The 22,876-nt window shown below is 35.7% G+C and overlaps 1 protein-coding gene across 1 annotated transcript in view; it reads left to right on the forward strand.

Annotated features, from left to right (window-relative positions):
- The window catches only part of GRIK3 (glutamate ionotropic receptor kainate type subunit 3), a 269,833-nt gene that overhangs the window by 135,638 nt on the left and 111,319 nt on the right, over positions 1-22,876 (forward strand). The window contains 4 exon segments of the mRNA XM_072408450.1: positions 6,724-6,900; positions 9,942-10,199; positions 10,905-11,086; positions 15,450-15,503. Coding sequence (XP_072264551.1) covers positions 6,724-6,900; positions 9,942-10,199; positions 10,905-11,086; positions 15,450-15,503 — 671 coding nt within the window.

Here is a 22,876-nt window from a genome sequence, read left to right on the forward strand (position 1 = left end):
AGAATTTGGATGGCATTCTGTCCTGCACCATTTTATATTCCGTTATTATTTAAAACATTTAAATAACTGAAAAATTAAATTGTTTTTATGCATGAAATTACTTTGAACACTCTCCACTACACTCTTGAACAATTGTGCTGTCAAGGAAAGGAAAAAAATACATAATCCCTAACCAAAAGATTTAATAAATGTGTGTGTTCAAATATAAACTAACATCATTATTATTGAAAATATACAAATTTGGTGGCTTCACTTTCTAATTGTATCAACTTCACAGCTTAAGATCAACTTAAACTATACATCAGATTTCATTCAGTGTTCTACAGATTCAGATGTTATACATACCACAATGGTTAACTTTACATGTCTGGGAAATTCAGTTGCTGCTTGGTAGATAATTAGTTCACTAGGTTGTACCACCAGATTAGTTCAAGGGTTGCAACGTAAATGGACTTTCTCCATATTAGATCATTTTATGGATAGAGCACATTGTGAATGCAATAACTGGCTCTTACAAATAGCTTGTTAAGTGTTCATATTGGATAGGGCCTGGGTGAAATGGAAATAACTTAAAGTTGGATACTTGGAAACTTTTATTTTTGTGCTTGGTTTAAAGTAATCAGACATAAAGAATTCAGAGTTGTAGTAATGTTTAAAGGGAAAAATATATTCAAGGGGGCAGATTCAATGTCTCTTTGGGTGATATTTATGAGCAGGGAGGAAGGCACAGAGTGTAAATAGATACTAAGGCTCAAAAGACAATTTATCATAAATGTAAAAAAAAAACTATTACAAAAAAATGGCATCAGTAGAAATAAACATTGAATATAACATGCTAGCAAGAAAAATGCTAGTATCTCTGTGCACATGAAGTCGGCAAAAGTGAATATAAAATAAAATGTAATGTTTAATTACATACATTATTAGTGGGTACCTATACTTGAGCATGATCCTCAAGGGGGTATGATGGGCAAAATAAGCTTCAAAACCATTGTATTAATAGATGTTTTAATAATATAATTTTTTCTAATGGCTTAAAATCTTATTGTGTAGACTGGCATATATTTAGTAGTATCACCTTTTGTTCTATCTCGTTAGCTTTCTACACTCCAGTGCCCCAGCATTTAGTATTCTGAACTCGTTCTCTGTCTGAGATCCTTATCTTTCTCTTTCCAATAGGCTCAGTGTTGTAATGTCTTTACACAGACTCTAAATGACTATCAGCTCCTAATCTCTCTACATCAGATCAGCAATGATTATGTTTGATCTGTTAGGACATCCCTCCTCCTCTCTCCCACACTGCATATTTATGTGTTCACTTCAATATGTTTGCTGCTCATCTCAGAAATGCAGCATGTCAGACCCTCACAGTAAAACACTCATCACTTATCATCGTTATCCAACATTGTGTCACATGGATCTTATTTTCCATTGATTTCATCTAGGACTGACATTAACTGCATTGTTAACCTTTGTAAAGATGAGGGGCCAGGCGTGTATCATCTTAACTGGATGGTTTTATGGCTTCCTAACTCTTGACCTAGCTCCAGGGAGCATTGGAGGGCAGCTGCATTCTATCCACAGGTTGAGTTAGGCTGTTCTTTGCCTTTTTTGGTGTTCTACAAATTTACTACAGATAACTATGATCAAAAATTTAACAAAAAGTCTTGTCATGTTACTATTTGGAGATTACAATTCTAAATATGGTTGTAAAAAAATTATAAAGGCTATAGAACCTAGGGGAGACTAAGTTTACCTTTCAAAATAAAGATATAAAGAGATATATATATGCACATATATACATATTCAGAATGTTCAATTATATATACAATTTCAGAAAAAAACTTTAGCTGGGTCAGTTTATTGAATATTTTTAAGTTTGCTTTAAAATCTAAAACAATCTGGTCCATTTTTTCCTAGTTATTGTAAGTGTCACCCTATACTGTATGTATCACCTTGATTAATGTCTATTTACTACTGTAAGGTATACATTGATCCATAGTCACTTTATTTGTGTTTGAATAAAAAAAGTTTTATGATAGAAAAAATGAGATGCTGATTGGAAGATAATGTGAAAAAACAAGGAGAGAGATAGAAAGTTAAAGATTTGAAGGAAAAAGAGAAAAGGAGAGAGATAATGGATTCAATAAAACCACCTACCTAGTATTGTGTAGGGCCTCCTTGTGTATTTTATTCCCCATCTGTACTTCCTTTAATATGAATTGACCTCTGCATACCATGATCACCTCCTAAGACCTTCCGTTTTGGTGATTGAGTAACTGACATCTAATCCTTGGCTTTTAACCCAAAGTGGCCTAGATGCTCACACTTGCCTATTTCCATGTTTCCAACAAATCACTGTTTATCCCACCCCTTGAAAGAAGCAATTGCAACTAACTCTTGAAATATATTAATTTCCCCTGTAAGTGGCTTTACTGTTGGTTGAGCAGTGCACATGATACAATACAAAAATTGGTAACACAAAGGTTTATCCATATTTCCTGCAAGAAAGGACACATGTTCTCTCTCACTTTATGTTGTTATTTCACACATTATGTTGTTTAAAATAACAACAAATAAAAGGAGCGGTATGTGATGCAAAAATGTTTGGGAACTTGAGAGAATATAAAATCGTTGTTAAGAAACGCTTATTCGGCTGGTGATTCCGTGCTGTGTGCCACTGCAGTATCCCCCACCACCTATTTTTTCCAGCAATATCACTTGCAGCAGCAAGGAGAATAAAGAAATAGCAGCGGCCCCTGCTTTCCCTTAGCCGTGCAGCCTGATGTATTTTATCGGCATCCCCTAGCACACACTCTGAGGCTGTGCACAGCTGAAGGGATTTTAGAAGCAGATTAGTTCCTGACTCTATCCTGCGCTGCCTGTAGACTCTGCTTTTGTCTTGCCCTTGTGTACCTCGTCTGATTGACTGATTACCTGTGAATGATCTTGCTCTGTATTCTGGACTTATCCCTTTTGAAATCTTGGTATTGCTGTAACTGTGGGCTCCTGGTCCTCTACCAGCCCTTCCCCAGACACTATCTCTTGCCCACTAAGTCCTCGGGCCAACTATGTGATTGCTATAAGTGAAGAGTGTGGTATAGGATTGGGGGGCTGGTGTCATGGTATGTGGGAAAGAAAGAGAAAGAAAGACAGGCTTTTGAAGGGCAAGATTATTTTATAAAAACACAAAAATGTATTATTTAAAGACAAATTCAAAAACTTCAGAAAATCTTAAAATCTACGTTAACCCTAGGCTAACATAGGTACACCTGTCTGGTAATCATAGAGTAGTGATATCATATTACATCATGTTATGTTAGGACTAACAAGTACGTTTCCCACCCGACGCGTTTCGCCCCACAGGGCTTCCTCAGGGGTTTGGGAGACCTAATGATATTGCTAAGACTTTTTACTGCGTAGGAAACATCTGATGTAAGATTACTACTTCCCCTGATTTAAAAAACAGTATCAATTTGGACATATAAAGGCTGGCATGGAGGCTATTGATAGAGAAGAGATTGCTTCAGTACGAATAATGACTAGTAGTAGTTGGTTGCTGATGTGCTAAGTGAACTTCCTGCTTTTACTCAGATCAAAGTGAAAATAGGTTACAAATTTTAAAGGGGGATGAATTTGGTAGAAATATATATCATCAGGAATACACCATCTGGTGAAAATGGTATCATCCCACACAAAATGGATGTTCTAATTGGAGACCAAAGTGTTAGTTCTTGGAAATTTAAGTTGGAGTGACAAGAGTCTTGTTGCTCAATGTGAGCAACTATTGTGTTTCTTGATTTTGACTGCAGGTTAGCTGATCATTAGGAGGTATAACATATGTACACGGTATAGTGTGTCGTTGTGGTATAGTGGTGAACCGCAGGTAGATGTCCAAAAGAAATACTGGTGTCATGTAAAAGAAAGGCTTTGTATCCAGTTTTTGTTCAGGACTATTAAATGACCTACATAACTAGGCAAAACAACCAACTGGCCATATTTCTTGTGTCAAGTCAATAGATTTTCCCAAATTGCCATTTAAAATGCCTGCAGAAATATTTTATTCTTTAAGTTATTCTTGAACATGACACAGGAATGTCTCTAGAAAGAGATATTTTTATTATTATTAATAGATGCCAAAGAACAACACAGAGAACAGAGTATCCAACATATGGCCATGGCTTGCTTCATTAAAAGACTTCTCGTTATTTTGATCTCCGCTGTTTATTTTTCTTCATTGGGGACATATTTCTTTAATTGTTGTGTTAATTTTCTCATGTCTAATTGACAAAGGATCCAGATGGACTAAATCTTCTTGGTCTCAATATGTATTAGATAGAGCCATGGACCATTTATTTGTCTATTAACACAATAAACGGTTGAGGAGCTTCATCTGTAGACATAAACTCAGTGTTTAAACTATCAGCTGTCAGTCATTAGGATGCTGTCAACAGTCATTTGAAAGGGAGATGATTTTAAGTGGTGTGTAGCTTCACAGCACAATAAAACTCATTTGGAAAACCACTTTTGTAATATAAGCATTTCATAAAAAATATATTTGAATTTGTATACATAATTATTGAATCATTTATTGTGCATTTGTGCAATAAGGTGACCCTATAAAGAGCTATGATTTATAGACCTTTCTATAAAAGGGATATGGGTTATAAAATAAATGATTGAACATGGTAATACCATGTTAAATCAGTAATATTATTGTTCATATCAGTAATTCAGTGCAACCAAATAATCCAAAAACAACCAAACTATATTTTTTTGGATATAAATCCTGAGTCTTTGCATAGCACAGCAGGATAAGAGTAAATTAGATTTGAGTATATCGTTCTTCTTAGTACAGCTGTTTTTGCTATGTAAACATGAAGTGAGGTAGAGAAGCAAGAATGACCAAAGACTCTTGGGCCTCAGATAACATACTATTGGCACATATTTCACTACTAATAAATATAATAAAAATAATATACATATATATATATATATATATATATAGATATATATACATATGATCATACCAAATCTTGAAACCTGTACCTTGTACCAGAACATGGTTGAAGCATAAAGGGTATTTCACCGAGTGGGGTTAATTTACTAAACACGTTTAAGCTGTTTACATAGGAAAAGAATGATCACCCTGCAAGAGATTTTCAGTTAACTTCGTGAACAAAGTTACTTTTCAAAGAAAACCCAATCATGTGCAAAAAAATGTAATTTTTTGGCTTTGGGGAAAACATTGTAAATATACAAATATTTTATAAAGAACGTGTTGGGGAATGCCTTGAAAATAATGATTTGTTGTGGGAGGCTTATGGTGGAATTTAAAATTCCCTGTTAAAAAGAGGGCAAGCAGATATCTTTACTCTCCCAGGAAACTGAATACATGAGGCACATAATTACCTCCTGTGCATCCTCACAAAAAGTAAATTACCACAGTTCTCACACTTCTTGAAAAGTACTTTATTTTGTGTTATGTCCCCAGGAGTCAATCATGTTGTCCAGTTGTATAAATCCATCATCAATCACAATGACCTGATACCTGGCAATATTTACCTGTCACACACGGGTTGCTAAATGATAAATCTCCTGAGGTGTAGTAATAAAGTGACATCATTGACCAATTGAGCAGCCTTTCCAATAACATCTGGGAACACTCAAATGGCTGATGATACAAAAAGAAATTGAACCTAGTTGTATGCGGGAAGTGTTTTCAGGGCAAAAAAAAAAAAAAAGGCTCATTGCAGAATTTTAAAGGCACTTCCACTGAAATTCAACATTACCATGGAAACTTATGCTGTGGACTAAAAAAGATTCCTTGAAAATGAGCTGCTTATCCCCTGTGATGCATCTGTTTTTTTAAATATATTTACTGCCCATTAGGGATAAGCGAGCGAGAATATTAAGTTCGATCTCCCGGTGAATCGCGCCTTTCTCGCTTACGGAAAATGTTAGAGAGAACGGACTTCTGATTCGTCGAGAACTTGAGCTCTCGCCCAACAGGAGGATTTCCAGGGCTTCATCATGCAGAGGTATTCTTGCTCATCCCTACTGCCTATATAATCCCTGTATATGCTGTATAGACTGCAGCTTTTTCCAATGATACCAATATGGCTTAGTGCAACCTGGAGGAAGGCTGGTGCTGGATCATAAAATTATAAGTCTTCTGGTATAATGTGTGAGATATAATGAGTATTTTTATTTTTGAAAAATAGGGAGCATTAGATTTAAAAAAATATATCCAAAGCTGCAATGGGCTTAAAAAATGAAGAGTGTGCTTGTTGGACAAAATATTACATCAATTTCTGTTTCACAAATTTTCAGTATGCTGAACATATGGTAAAGAACAGCTTTACCATAGTAGAAAACTAGTTAACATAAATGTAGTAAATGTTTTACTACACTGTGTCAACGGTGGGCAGGGGCCCATAACTTGGAACTCTTAAATGAGAGCCATTATTACTACTTAATCTTCTAAATACTCTATTTACCTTGGATTAGTGGAGAGCTGTATTTTGTTTGTCAGGCCTCTTTATTTCCGGACTTAGAGAACCTCTGACTCTCAAGCACCTCTTAGCAGTAGTGGAGCGCTGCTTGTATTACAGAAATGCACATAAATGTTGTTTTTGAGTCTTGGATCATTAGGAAATCTAGGTTAGCCTCTATTTATATACATATGCTTATTTCTCTAATAGTTTTGTTTCATTTTAACAGGGGGCATTTTTGAATTTCTGGAAGGACCCACGGGACAGATTGTGAGCGCAGAAGAACAAGCATTCAGATTTGCAGCAAACATCATCAACAGAAACAGAACGTTATTGCCAAACACAACTCTAACCTATGATATTCAAAGAATAAATCTTTACGACAGCTTTGAAGCTAATCGGAAAGGTCAGTGTAATGTTTTAGAGTCGATTTTAAAGAAAAACTCCAGTCTGCTCCATGCAATGTTAAAACATGTACACTTAGCATTGATGTGATTTACATGTTTATTATATAGGAATTACGCACATGACCTAACAAGATGGGTAATATTTATTTTTTTGCAGATCTGCAATTTCCTATGTCACATTGTTTATTGGATTATAAAAGTGTTTCACCTCAGTTCCTAAATTTCCTCCTTAACAGAACAGTACAAAGTCCGTACTTATGTAAGCCGTGTACCGGGGGCTTTCTAGGATACAGCGAAGTCACAAACAGGGAAAAGCAGCCCACTGACACCAATTTATATAAAACAGGAAGTACTTTACTGCATACTATCACAATAAACAAAATTCCAAACTAACCATGTGGTTTCAAACCTCATTCCTAAGCCTGTGAGATCCATAGGGTGGTTGTTGATTCTATCAGGTAAGTGTAAAGGGCTACTGGTTTTATTTTGGGGCAGGCAGCAGCAAGACGGTCCAGTAACAGTAAATGGGTGCATTTTTGCTTTTAGGTAATGTCTAATTGAAATATCAGTGCTTGGTTATAGACATGATGGGCCCAATATACTAAAGCTCTTCAAGATTGGAGAAGATAGGCTATCGTGGGTGAACCTGGGTGCCTGGGTGCCTAGTTGTCATTTTTTAGAAGAACGGGCTACCTGGCTCCTGGAATTTTTCCCTAGTTTTCACAGTTTCCTAAGATATATTTATACATGACTTACCTTTCTTCTGCTATGAGGAAATATTTTTACCAATTTAGCATGAGTTTTCTTTCTTGGGGTCAACAGAAAAATGCAGCTGATTTGTGTTGTAGGTCAAAATTGGTCATTCTGTTATCCTTTCTGATTTACCTTTGTACCTTATATACAAGGAAGATGTGCTCAATGGTTTGGTTATTACCTACTTGTCTTGACAGTTCTCAGGCAATTTATGAACTCAGTGCTCACTGTGGCCAGCGCTAAACCGATAAAAATTGATCTTTCTTTTCCTCTGACTGAAATTGCCCTTAACGGACCCTAGTAAATTATATGTGTAGGCTATGTATACCTTATTGTAAAGTGTTACAGCTGTATTTTTACATCGCATCACCTATTTTTTCAACTTTTATACACAGAAGGTATGTTTCCCCTCTGAAAAAGGCTTAGTGGCTGCACAGAATCAAACTTTCAGAAAATTGAAAATAAAAAATAACATAACATTTTTCCTATAAACTGTTGAACAAGATTGTTTTCATCTCAACAATAAATTTAAGACAAGGCTGACATACAGAGAAACTCAGTGTACAGTGTAGATTCAAAACATAAAAAACAACAAGGTTGCAGGTGACAATAATACCTCCATTTGGTATTTCTTCTATACTACCTCTTTTAAGTGGCAGTTGGTGAGAGATCCAAAACTTATCAATCTAGGCTCCTTATTGATCAAGTTTCTTGGTGCTGTACATTTAACTACACCATAGAATAAACTTTAATGGAATTTGTACTTTGTTACATTGTGCATAACATACCTAAACATTTCTTTTTTATCTAGTCTTGTAATCCATCCTAAACAATATGTCTGTTTTAGGAAAGCATTGATGAACTATGAGACAGAATTTGGACAAAATTATGATAGGATAAATTTGACAAACTTCTATGTTCACTCAGAATCCATTGCCAGATACAACTGAACTGCATTTGATCTGTTTCAAACAGGTTTTGCATTCCCTTAGACTTCTTGGCATGTTATACAAACAAAGGCCCTACCATAGCTGTAACTATTAGAGGAACAAATAATTTTGTTAGGTGTAGTAACGCAAATGTCAGAAAATGATTGGTGTTAGAGAAATATTTAATCTTCAACTTTGTAGTTCAAACTGAGAATTCACAAGAGATGACAGTTGACAATGCAACTGCATTTAACGCAGCATACATTAAACACTTTGGATTTAAAAAACAAATTTACCATGCAAACAAGCAACTTTCAACTCTACAGTTCTGTCACTATATCACATACACATCAGCACATTTCACAGGGCTTAATAAATAAAATATCTCATAACAAAGCTCTTTAATTGACAGGCTGTTCAAAAGGAATTGTAGCATTTGCAAAATATTAACAACTACTTATTATTGTACGGCATTATCACTGACTGAAGAAACATCATGTCTCTAATGTGATGGTACACCTTCTATGTGCGTTCCATGCTTTCACTTAGCCTTGAGTTTAACATACTGTTCCTTTCAGATCTACTTCTTTTTGGCTAATCACACAAAATCCAGTTAGGGAGCAACAGACTCCTCACAAACTCTTGACTTTCAGAACAAATATTATAAGGATGTGTGCCCACAAAAGTACATTCATATCAATACCAATTGACAGTTGTTGGCAGTGATTTACCGGTAATTAAAATGTAATTTGAGATATGGTATCTATTTTTAATATAATTTTCTGATATGTTTACATTCAAATGTATCAGTTATTGGTTTTACTTTTACTTTTTATGCACAGAAAGACTAATGTAGTTGATCCCCCCACCCTCCAAAGGTTGACCATGTTACCTTATGATATACTGTACCAGCCCTAATATTCTTTAGTCACTAAATGTTTTGACAATGTTATACAAAATATATAAACCTGTTCCTGAAAATTATTAGCCTAATATGCTACACATAATGGGAATTACTATAGCAGGCATGTTATAAATGTTGATATTAGCCTGTATGCCCATCAGCCTCAGGGCACTCAGGAATCTCCATCTCATAAGTACTTGGCTCTTTGCCACAAGCATTACCTAGAAGGTGGTTCATGGCAAGGGGAATGTGCATTTGTTAGCCTCATTTGTTACCCTCTAACCATGGCTAACCATCCTCCATATGTCCTGCATATTTGGCTAGCAGCCTTTTTGGAGGGACATATCCAAAAGTTAGATCTCGTCTCAAGATGATCATGAAATCTTTTGTGCTAGTTCTAAAACAACTTAGATATAACTTTGAACCTTAAAATAGTGTTTGTTCTTTGTTACAGCTTGTGACCAACTTGCTCTAGGGGTGGTTGCTATTTTTGGACCATCTCACAGTTCCTCCTCGAACGCCGTCCAGTCTATTTGCAACGCATTGGAAGTACCACATATTCAGGTCCGATGGAAGCACCATCCTTTAGATAACAGAGACTCCTTTTATGTGAACTTGTATCCAGACTATGCTTCTCTGAGCCATGCAATCTTGGATCTTGTACAGTTTTTAAAATGGAGGTCTGCCACAGTGGTTTATGATGACAGCACAGGTATGGAACTGCTTTCTTTGCACTATATTTACCGTTTTTAACATACAGCACTTGCAGCACTGCAAAATATGACGTATGTGTGTTGATAATGGATGATGATGTGTTTTCAGCAGCCTTAGTTACCTTTTAATTGAATCAAACGGTCTCCTAAACTTAACCTGTTCTTTGCCCCTGCTCATGACTCTGTTCAAAGCAGCACATACTCACCTTTGCTTCCCTTCCCCATTGGCCTGTTAAGTTATTGAAAGTGAGAAGTCCTGTGTTTCCTCCAAGGCTGGGACAATCACCAAGCACCTGTCATAAGACAGGGAAGGGAGAGAGTCACATAATCCTCCACACCTGAAGATATTGGGTATTTTCTTCATACCTTACAGCTAAACAAGGCACCAGAGAGTTAAGATGAGTAGGTGCTGCTTCTAACAAAAAAAAGTTAGTTTGCTAGAAAAATAGAAAAAGGGTCAAAGGCCAAAAGACTTTGAATTAAAATGTCTTTTGCTTCTGCACACTTAGTGCACTGCAGACAACATTCTTGACATGCGCCAAACCGCTTTTTCAAAATGTGATCAGCAATTCCTGTCTCTGTATTTCTGCCAGTGCAGGTTTTCTTTAAATAACCCAAACAAATAAATATATAGGTGGATTTAGTTGGATACCCACAACCAGATACTTTTAAAAGCCTAATATTTTGACTTCATGTTGCCATAGGCCTTATCCGATTGCAGGAGCTCATCATGGCCCCAGCTAGATACAACATTCGGCTAAAAATACGGCAGCTTCCTCCAGAATCTGAAGATGCTCGGCCACTCCTGAAAGAGATGAAGAGGGGAAGGGAATTCCGAATTATTTTTGACTGCAGTCATGTAATGGCAGCTCAAATTCTCAGGCAGGTGAGTACCAGCATTACCAACATTGTTCTCAGTAAAGCTAACCAGTCTTGATGGTAGAATTAGGCTAGTATTGGTTTTGATCTGTTCTAGCACTGAAGCGTAATAATTTTTACATCGATGGCCCGTTGGGACTTATCACATCTCACCATATGTATCATTTATCAACATTTGGTGATCTCTGTCCTTTCTGTTATCCTGTGTTTGTTAAATCAATATACAAGGCAAGATTTGGGTAATTATTTAGCTTTACAGATATAAATTCTCCCTTTTACTTTGAACCTTGAACAAATACAACCATGTATTAATTTGTGTGTAAATTAGTAAGTAGATATGTTAATATTCAACTGCTGTAACTGTATGTGAAAAAATGTACTAAAGGCAAACTCTGTTATGCATTCTTTTTTTACATTTTAAAGAATATGTAAGTGCAGAATCTATATGTAGTATGTTTGGTAATGTATGTCTCACTGTATAGAGGTAATTTATCTCTTACTTGCTTAAGAAATCTGTATACAGTGGGGAAAATGTCACAATGGCTTGCTTACTTTTCCATTTTTTCTGAAGGTGCTAAGATTTTGAAAATTTCAAAAAGGCATTAAAACATCATAGGTGCATTCTGAACATGTATGTGGTTGTTTTTGGCTTAGTGCCTTTTGCCTAAATAATTATTATACCCCTGCATAGTTATCATTTTGTTTCACCCCTTTGACATGCCCCCAAAGTCTTTGACTCACTTGGTGTGCTCAGAATTGCACTGCACTTATACACTGACTTGGCCTTTCGGGCACCCTTGTGTCATACAAGACTTTACTTACATAATAAAAGCCATTCCTATAATCGGATTCAAACCTTTTGGTTATGACCAAGCGCAACCCTATTTCATGGACCTACAACTCACACAAAACTGCCAAAAAAAACTGAACAGCCCAGTTTTTGGGAGGGCAGGAGGGAAAACTCTTTCTATCTTTTTTCAGCACCAACTGAGCTAACCCACCTCCTTACCTCAAGTCACCTGATCTCTACTCCCCATTGAAATCTGCCTATTAGATAAAGCGTAACTGATGCTTCCTCTTTTTCTATACTCTTTCCTACCTGAAACTCCCATCATTCACCTTTTCAGGTAGTGAATAGCTTTGCTTTGGGCTTTTCGCTTCAGAAGCCCAGACAGTCATCATAAGAGCCTATTCCTCTTTCATGTGTTTGAATGACATATAGTAGAACTATAGGTACATCCATGAACCAATCAAAGGGTAATGTTTAAAGGCCAAAATATTAGGATAATCTATGTCAGTGTAAGGAATGCTAAACTGTTAACATTATTGATTATTCAGAACTGTTGATTATTTAGTTGGTATTCTTAAGCAGTAAGCTGCTCCTATTTCTAAAACACATTGAAAGCAAATAGTCAGCAGCTGTTGTCTGGGATTGCTGGCTTGGAATGAGAGCCTGTTTGACGTTATAACATCATGCAGTGATCACTGTAGGTGCGGAGCAGACAGTTTTTTTCTTTAGATTTGTCTTTGCTTGCATTCATTTTCTTTTTATTTAAAATTGTGCATCCCACAGAATTTAAAGATAATTTACTCGATATTATTACATTTTTTCAATGTCTCAACCCCTTCATCCTTTAAATATAAAACATATCCTACTTCAAAATGCATATTTAAATTACTTAAATAGATTTACATTTTAGTTTTGATATTTATAAATATTTAACCAAGAAGTCTCTGAAACTTCTAAACACATTCCTTTTAATGAAGTTTTGTGCTCTTTATGTAGCACCATGGACCAAGTGAGGTATGAGGATTGATTTCTTTTGTACAACACTTTTTCTACACTCCATTTGGACAAGGGCTGTGTAACTGATGTCCATGGGATTCTTATTAAGAGCAAGGATTGAATAGAGCAACAGTTGAAAACAAACTGTGGAACAGCTTGGCAGAAGTGTATTGTCTTTTCAAAGATGGCAATGAAGTGGCAAGAATGTTCTAAAAATGAGAAGATAAGTGCACAGGAACTATTAGAGACTGTCTTCCAAATCCCTAGATAGGGAAAGATTGAGAGTACTGTGGCAAATATATGCAACTGATAAAAAGAAGTCAATGTGACTCAGAAATATCTCTCAAATATAAATAAGTTATTCACATCCAAAAAAGTAAATTTTAATTGTAATACAAATAATCATATCATAATAATAAAAAAACAGTGTTATAGAATATAAAAAAAATAGCATGTTTTTTAGGATACAGGACAACTTTTCTTGTGTTCCTATCATTTTTTCAGGATAAGCAATTGTGTAAGGATACTGCAGTATATCATAATTCAATGTATTCAATCCAGAGCGCCCTATTGTGTTCCCTACAGTAGACAACACCGTTAAGCATTCAGCCCAGTCCTAAAACCCACACACAGGGGAAGAGGGATATATCAAATTATTGGCAGTGGCAGGAGAGCTGCACAGAGCCCAGTTGGCTTCTTTCCACCAACATTCAAGGAGGAAATAGGAGACTCTGTAGTACAGAGTGTCAGATTCTGCTACCCTATGTTTTAGCGAACTGCTTGTTCACAAATTTGTGCATTAAAGTAGGTCTACTTGTGCCCAGTCTTGTGGTTTGTCTGTACAAAAGTAATATATCATGAGCATTTTCAAACACAGTTGAGTTGCAGTGCATGTACTGTTTATTAGGTGCACCTGGGAACCCTTTTTACAGGAGTTTTTTTGGAAAGCTACTAGGAGTGGTTGTGTACACATGTATATACTTTTTTAACTGCTAATGAGAGAGCAATAAACAATAGGAATCTGCTTTCATGAATGGCTAAAAAAAATCCCTATAAAAAGTCCTAAGCCTGAGCCATGACATGGGGGAGTCCATGAACTGTTGGGTCCAATAGCTGCAGCAGTAAGCAAGTTCATAGTTGTAAATAGACCAGGATCAGTACATGAGCAAAACATAGCATAGTCAGGTATCAACCTGGTATCAACAAGTTCAAGTAAAGAACAATAAAGAGTGGTCACTGAAAAACGGACAAAGGTCAAGCAGTGGCAGATAAGGGTGCAGGGTTAATGGGTAGCAACAAAGTGCAGGATATTGGCAGAAGTACAATATGGCAAACAAGAAATACCAGACATGGCTTCAAAAGAAAGTAAAGGAATGAGCAAGAAGTTCAAAGTTCAGATAGACACTGGGTTTAAAGGTTTCCACCTCTGGAAGCCACTTCCAGACGTGGAAATAGCCATGGGTTTGCATCCAGACACCCTAATTCGAATGTTTAGTGGTCAGCCATGCCAAATAGGGGTGTATGGAAAGTTGAAGGGGAAGCGTGGATGGACAGACACATAGAAAGTAACAATAAAAAATACACAAAAGGATGAACAAAAGGTAAGATGCTGGGAAGCATAAAAGGACAAATAGGCAGAAGGATGGATAAAATGGGTAGGGGACAAATATAACCAACCTTTGATTTCATTGCAAAAAATCCCCATGACCATTCAACTCTGAAATACCAAACATAAAAATTATCTATTTTGTGATGATTTTTAGGAACAAAATGTAGCAAATTGGCTAAATTGTAATTTATTTTGATATGTAAAGATGTGTATTGGGGTTACACTGTTTAGTATGAGCATGCCTAAAGCAGTGCTCCAGGCGTATAAAAAAACTCACATTAGTTCAATTACAATTTTAGTCAAAAATCATTAAATATATTTTCTAAACATTACTAGTACAGTTATTTACAGTCTAGTTTTATAATAAAACCCACATCCATATCTTTTAACTCTATTTCAGCTATGTAAGCAGCTGTTTTGCTGGGTTCTGTTTTAATCTACTTGACTTGGAAAAAAATACTGCTCTAGAAAATAATGACATTAAAAGCATTTGAAGTGCAAATAAAGTTATATGGATCAGCTGTGGTTCCTAAAAGTCATCAGAGATGGACAAGGCTTTATTATTGCTGCTCCACCAATAACTAGTTCATTTGCTGTATAGCTCAAGTGTACATTGAAGTTAGCATTTGTTTGTTTGTTCACAATGTTCTTCCCTCACAATAAATAGACATGCAACAGGTTGATGCAGCTTAGAAAGAAGTCAGATGCGGGTTAGAATGAGGTCACATTCACACTTCAAATGTAAGACTGCTGTCACTGTACAGGGGACACACTGGTCTACAGAGGAACCATCCGTACATAGCTGCAATGCAAAGCACAAAAAAAGACAAACTTTTTTTAATGACATATGTAACCTGAATGGCTTACAGTAATAAATAAAAAAATAAGTTTTATAGGGCTTTAGTGTTTTGTTTGTGTAGAAAAAATCATCAACCTTTTTACTTACTGCTTTGTATTTCTAAACTTGTTTTGCAGGCCATGGCAATGGGCATGATGACAGAATACTATCACTATATCTTTACTACTCTGGTAAGCATGGGTTTGTATTTAGTTTACTATGATTAATACTGACGTATTTCAATAGCTATCAGGGGCTTTGTAACATTCTTTATTTTAAAGGTTTCAGTATCATGAACAATATAAACTAAGTTAAAGAGTTAAAGGCATACAACCGAAACAGGAATATTACAACAGACAATATATGATAAATCAAGCAAAATGGTGTCACAGCTAAGGTATACATCTCAATTATAAACAAAGGAAAAATAAACTAAGAATCAATTAAGTAAACAATATTCAAAATAATAAAAAGTGAATAAAAAAGGAAGGGTAATAGAGAGGAACATGAGCAGAAAGATCTGGAAAGAGTGGACAATGAGCTATATAATGCATAATAAGCATGTTATGAGTACATAAGACAGTCATACGTTAGTTGTCCCAGGAGTCAGGTGGCCACAGTAGTCCACAGAATCCTGGTATTGTTTCCACTGAAACCAAGTATTATGAAACGTTTCTTTAGCACCGCTGATGCTCAAAGTAAGGGGTTCCATGAGCATAATTCTGTTGACCCTTCTAAACCAGAGGCCAATAGTGAGAAGGTCTAGTTATCTCCATAGCAGAAGCACACACAACCTGGCAGAATTCAATGAATGATGCATAATCAAAGGTTGAAAATACTTCAAATGTCGATCATTGCAATGGAGAAGGAAGAAGGCCAGGCCATCCGGAACATTACAATCTGTAAACCTATGCGCTGAAGAATACTGAAGAGTGTCACCTAAATAGAAGCAATGCCCTTTATAGGAATGTACTCCTTACAGCAAACAGACCTTGTAAAAAAGAGAAGGTTGATAAAGTGACAACCACAGATGGTGCCATGGTGAAGTCACCAGCACACCAAATTACACAATTGTTGAGTTATTGTAAATCAGTCCATACTGCTAACATTACATTGACGATTGTGGTGCCCAGCAACTCACAGAGCTTTTGGATATCTTAACCAAAGATGCTTTTGCACAAACATGTATAAAAGAATAGTCTGGCGACAGGTCTCTTTAAAGATTGCTTAATTAAAAAAAGATAAGATTTAATGTGTAATAGCAAAAAATCTGCAATAGAGAATACTAAGCATTTGATAAATGCACATAATGACTTGTGACTGTTTAGCATATGGGCTCAATGGTCCATAATATCTGTGCTGGCATGCAACACTGAAATTCATCTCCTGTGGAGACATCAATGGCTTTGATTCTGCTGACTGTCAGAATTATAGAAAAATGCACACATCTGATCATTATCCGGGCAGGACATGCTATGAACATTTATAATTGCATTTTTTTAAACATTGATACATTTTTTGGCTTTACTGCTCAAGCAGTTCTTGTCATGTTAAATTTTATCCAAAGATTTTATGCAGTGTGAGCTGACTAGATAGACAAGTTTGCCTTTATTTTATGTGATATACTCAGTGATGCTGTCCGCTAGCTAACAGTTATTTTTTCATCAATATTGTGAAACAATATAGACTCTGTACACTCATGTGAAAACGAAAGTATACCCTCTTTCGATTCTAAGATTTTTCATGTTAGAACATAATCAAAAAAATATTCTGGTCCTAAGACCAGGTCCTAAGTGGGTTCTAAAATTATTTTAATGCAATCTTGGTACAAAACTTGTAAGGCCATGTTGTGAAAAACAGTACATTCCATGGTTCAATAGCTTGTAGAACCACCTTTAGAAGCATTCATTTAGTAATAGTTATCTATATTTAGTAATAGTTTTCTATATGACTTATCAGTCTTCAACAATCATGTAGAGGAATTTTTGCTCACTTTTCTTTACAACCTTGCTTCTATTTGGTGAGCTTTGCAGGCATTCTTTTATGCACAGATCCCCTATGCCCAGCTACAGCATTTTAATCCGACTGATGTCAATACCTTTATTGCATTATCTTTATTGCAGGTATTGCAATACCTTTATTTTTTTCCAACCATTCTGTTCTGGATTTACTTGTGTCCTTGAGATTATTGTCCTGTTGTCCTGCTGACCCAGTTTCAACGAATCTTTACCTTTCATAAAGATGGTCTAACATTTGACGACTTTGGACGACTTTGGTACTTTACAGAGGAGTCCATGGTCACCACAAGTTCTGTAGCTGTAGAACAAAACTGAATCATCACCTCTCCATCACTGCTTGATATTTAATATGAAGTGTTTATGCTGATATGCTGTGCTTGATTCTTGCCAAACATGGGGCTGTGCATTATGCCCAAACATCCTAACTTTCGTTCCATCTGTACAAAGGACATTGTTGCAGAAGATTTGTGGTTTGTTCAGATATAACTTTGTGAACCTAAGTTGTGTTGGCACATTCTTTTTAGACACTTCTCCTGGCAACCTTTACAAACAAGCCATACTTATTCAGTCATTGTATTGCAATAACTTGATGGACTTGGAAATTCCTTTATAACTTCCAAGATTAATGAACTGGAGCAGCTCCTCTGGGATCATTGCGGATGTTATTTCTTGTGTTAGCACACAGACCAGAAAACTCCCCAATTTTTTGCTAGTACAGAAATGGGCACACTTGGTGATGATCAATTATTTAAATAAACAGCACCTAGCTGCTATTGACCCTCCTAATATCTTACATATGGTATTGGTAAGGGTGTACTTATTTTTTCACACACTGTTTCTGTACTTTCATAGTTAAGTTTTGCCTGTTTTATAGCTCCTAACTGGTTTAAAATACAGGGTAATGTATAATTTGATTTACATGGAGTGACTGAATTTCTATTCCTAAACAAATGTATACATGGAAAATAGATTTGTAAAAAATACATGGAAAAGCCACCTTATTCTCTCTGATGCCTATAAATCCAGATCTGAAGACAACCATAGCTTTATGCCAACTGACTCCATATGTATTTACCTTTATTCTTGTGAATCCAGTACCCAATTTCATCTTAAGGCATGTCCAAATGGATTTTAGTTGTGTACAAATACAAATATTTTATTTCTTTTAAAGAACTATTTGAAAGAATTGATGTACATATGGAAAAGTCATTTTGTAATTGCATTTTATATTTTATTTAGCAGCTACTTAAATTTTCAAAACTTCTTAAAAAAATGTAACTTTTTTGCAATATGGAAATCTCATGAATTATGGTTGTGTGATTTTGATAAAAGTTTTCCAGAAGTCTGCACATCTTCTTTTCGGCTAATACACACCTAAAATAATGCTGTTGCTTTTTTTTTATTTTCACAACATTGAAATTGCTAAAGTAAATATAAGTAATGCAAACCAATACAACCAGGCACTTTGGTCAGGACACCAATAAGCTTATCCCTATGTTCACTGTATTCCTCTGACTGTTAGCCTTTTTTTTGCATGTTAGCACATATTCTTGCAACGGAGTTTAATGGACCCCTAGTGCTACTCTGCTTCTTCCAGCCTAATTGCAGGACCCCTTTAAAAAAAGTGTAAGAAAATTAACCTTTAGAACCTAGTTCTAGTATTGCAATCCCTTACCAAAAAGTCACTCAACCATTTCCTCTTAATTTTTTTTTACATGTTAATTATTAAATTACATGTCTTCTAGAGTATCACATGAAGCTTTAGTAACCCTCCCGGTATCTGCTTTTTCTTCTTCCTCCTAAATATTCATCTTAAAACTTTCTTTATCATTTATTAAGTGCTTAGAATAGGTGCACACTGAGCATATCCTCATTGCAATATACTGCTTTTACATTTTAGGAATGTAAAACCACTTTAAAATTCTTATGCTAAAGTGCATCTATCATTCATTTTGTTCTTTGAGGTGAAACTCTATCTGCTGTCTGGACACCGGGAAATACCTTAATAGAGATGAGAAATTTGCAAAAATCTACTTCACGCTCGATTTGTAAGCATGCAAATCAGTACAATCCAGACTGAATTCCAGTTAGTCATGATCCAGACATTCATGCTATTATATCTATGGGTAGAAATGAGATACTATTAAAAAATGAGGAATGTACATTTCAGTTTTTTAAGCAAGCAAGGAACTTTCCACTACTGCTTGCCTCACCAAAAATTTTTTGTGTATAGACGCGCACATCTGTATCGGGAAGGAGAGTGAAAAGTATTTCTATACAAATATTCCTTTTTTTTATTTTACACATTTTCATCATCTGAAAGATTAAAAGGTAAAAAAAATAAACTGCCAATGTTCTGCACAATACAGCTTTGATATTTATTTTTATAAAGTTAAATTTCAATCCTTCAGGAATCCTTTATAAACTTAACAGCCAGCAAATTCATGTTGATTATTATCTATTCCAAAAAGCTTGAGGAAAACCTTCTATTAATTACGGCTTATGCATTTAATGTGGAGGTATGCCCGGAGGTGGGGAAGGAAGGGATTTGTAATAAATGAGTAGATAAGAAATCTCTATTAACGCCACTGGTGAGCAGTGACAGATATATTGCAGGAGTGATGTTATAATGCAGAGTTCCTTCAGGCTGTGTTCTTAGCTTGTTCTGCGTGTGCCTAAGATTCAGTACTACGAGGCCCTGGGGATATTAATGAATTGGCCTATTACGCTATAGTGAAAGCATTTAAATGCTACTGAGTCAAAGCGCAGTCCGTTGTATTAACATTTGGCTTCACAAAATGCACAGTTTTGCCAAATAATAAAGTTGGATATTGTTTCTTGGCATCACAAAAGGGCCACATTTAATAGCAATTCGGTTACGTTGGAGTGCTGGTGGTGCTGGAATGACATACGTTAGTACATGTTTTTTTGCTACTGCTATATATATTTATATACTAAATATATATATATATATATATATATGGGGCATGCATGAAACTCCAGGATCAGAAAATGTTTCAGCAACAAGAAAAAAGACACACCCCATTAAAATAGTAACAAGAATGCTAAAAAGACAAAAAGGGTATGAAAATGTTATGGAGCAGGGTGATGCTATGTGATGACTGGGGGACAAACGAAAGTTAAATTCATATGTGAAAAAAGCTCATGTCAAAAATCTTTGAAAACAAAATGTTGCCAGGCACCCACTTTATGCTCCAGCACTTTGCTGTCAGTCTTCTCTGGGTTCAATGAATCCCAGTGTCTCTAGTGTGTCTCTCGGTGTCATTTAACCTACATCTGCTCACTGACCTGGGCTCACTGAAAAATTCTACATTGAAAGGTGCTAACTTTACAACTTGAATACTTTGTAGACAACACAGGCATTTGTTATAAAAAAACACAATTCTTTCTAAAGTATTTTTTGGAAGACATTGGTTCCTGTACAACATAGGTACAGTGGTGCCAGTACTGGATTATAAAGAAACTCACCACCAATACTTTTCCCCTTTTACACGAAGCTGATTTTAGCTGTGTACAAACTGAGATACATTGACTCATCATAATTACAGTAACTCACAATAATTAGTCACATAGTTCCTCAAATTGACAATGTTTCATCAAGAGCCTTAGTTCTGCATCATCAATTTGTCATTTCATGGTTTGAGTGCTTTTATATGGCTAGTAATCTGCAATAAAATAGAACAGTCCATGAACCTATGATTGTCTAGCAATTATTTAGCCCTAAAGACATGGCACAATACGCTTTTTGCATAGTATTTCTGAGTATAAGCCCCTAGGGCAGCCATCTTGCTTATTTCCCCCATAGTTGTCTATTCTCATTTTTGTTTTTGTACCCCTCAGGCTCTGCTGCTTTTATAATAACAGCATGGCATTCTTGACTTTTTTGTAGATGTTGTACTGTAACAGCAAAACATACTTTTAAAACGAATTTTAAATTGCAACAGTGAGAAAGCTGGATATATAGCTCATTTTTATGGTAGTTATATACAATTATTAACAGTGCAAAGACAATGGCAGTGAACCTAGTGCTTATAGGATTGGCACTTACCATATATACTCGAATATAAACTGTTCTGAATATAAACCAAAGTACTTTTTTTTACCTGAAAATACAGGAAAATGCTTTGACTCAAGTATAGATCAGGGGTCACAAAATGCATCAGTCACATTCAAAACAGCAATCGATAAATGTGCACATAAAAATAATACAAATAAATATATCGATTGTGCGTTATTTTAAAAACTATTTTTTACAAGGGTAAAACATTTAAATCACATGGGCTTAGTCTTTTTATCTGTTTCCCCCCTTTTACAGGTTAAAGTGTTTTATATTTTGAGTTAGTTTGGGTTACTTGCTCTTAAATGATCTTTAGTGCATCATTGTTGGTCACCAGTAGATGGCTTTGTTTATAAATGTTCTTCATTTAAAGTGTGTAACAAACTAACGTCTCTTGTCTCCAATCACCAGAGTTTTGTTATTATTTTACAGTATTTATGTAGCACCGATATATTACGCAGCGCTTCCCAAAGTCCATAGTCACTAGCTCTCCCACAAAAGGGCTCACAATCTAATGTCCTTAATGCAGTCTAAGGTCAATTTTGGGGGAAACCAATTAACCTAACTGCATGTTTTTTGAATGTGGGAGGAAACCGGAGCACCTAGAGGAAACCCACTCAAACACAAGAACCTGAAAACCCCTTGCAGATAGTGTCCTGGCCAGGATTCATACTTAGGACATATTTTTATTATTATTATTTTTATTAATAAACAGGATTTATATAGCGCCAACATATTACTCAGCGCTGTACATTAAATAGGGATTGCAAATGACAGACTAATACAGACAGTGATACAGGAGGAGAGGACCCTGCCCCGAAGAGCTTACAATCTAGTAGACCTAGTGCTACAAAGACTAGATGCTAACCTCTTATCCACTGTGCTGCCCCATAAAACACACTTTAAACGAGGACACAACACCATCTACTGGTATAAACCAAGACTCTTTTTCTAATCTGCTTCTACTCAAGTTTATTTAGTACTTGATGAATTAGGAAGCTGTTCTTAGACATTGAAAAATAAAATGCATAATTTCCCAAAAGACACAGTTTCCCAAGATACAATATTTAACAGGATTGCAAGATACAGGTACAATTTTCAAGTATGCAAGTTTTTTTATAGAGTGATTTAAAGGATAATTGCCCCCCCCCAGAAGTGCAGAAGTGACAAGTGCAGAAAATAAACTGTTGGCCCTACCAGGTATCTTGTGAGCTGATAACTTCCTAAGCTGTTTCATACCTGCCTTTCATTCTCTCTCTATCTGTGAACTACATAACACATTCCCTATCTTATGTAAATGAGAATACAGGGTATCCTGTAGTCTTAAAATAAATTCCTGTCCCAGTGTACACAACAATGATCCATCTTTGATCTCTTTATGTGTGTAGATGCAATTTTTTAAATACTTAAGAAAACATAAGCAGGTCACAGACCAGTTTATTGTATTATCTAGTCTTCAAAAATATTT

The sequence above is a fragment of the Pyxicephalus adspersus genome, chromosome 1 (genome assembly GCF_032062135.1).
Source record: "Pyxicephalus adspersus chromosome 1, UCB_Pads_2.0, whole genome shotgun sequence".
Classification (NCBI taxonomy): domain Eukaryota; kingdom Metazoa; phylum Chordata; class Amphibia; order Anura; family Pyxicephalidae; genus Pyxicephalus; species Pyxicephalus adspersus.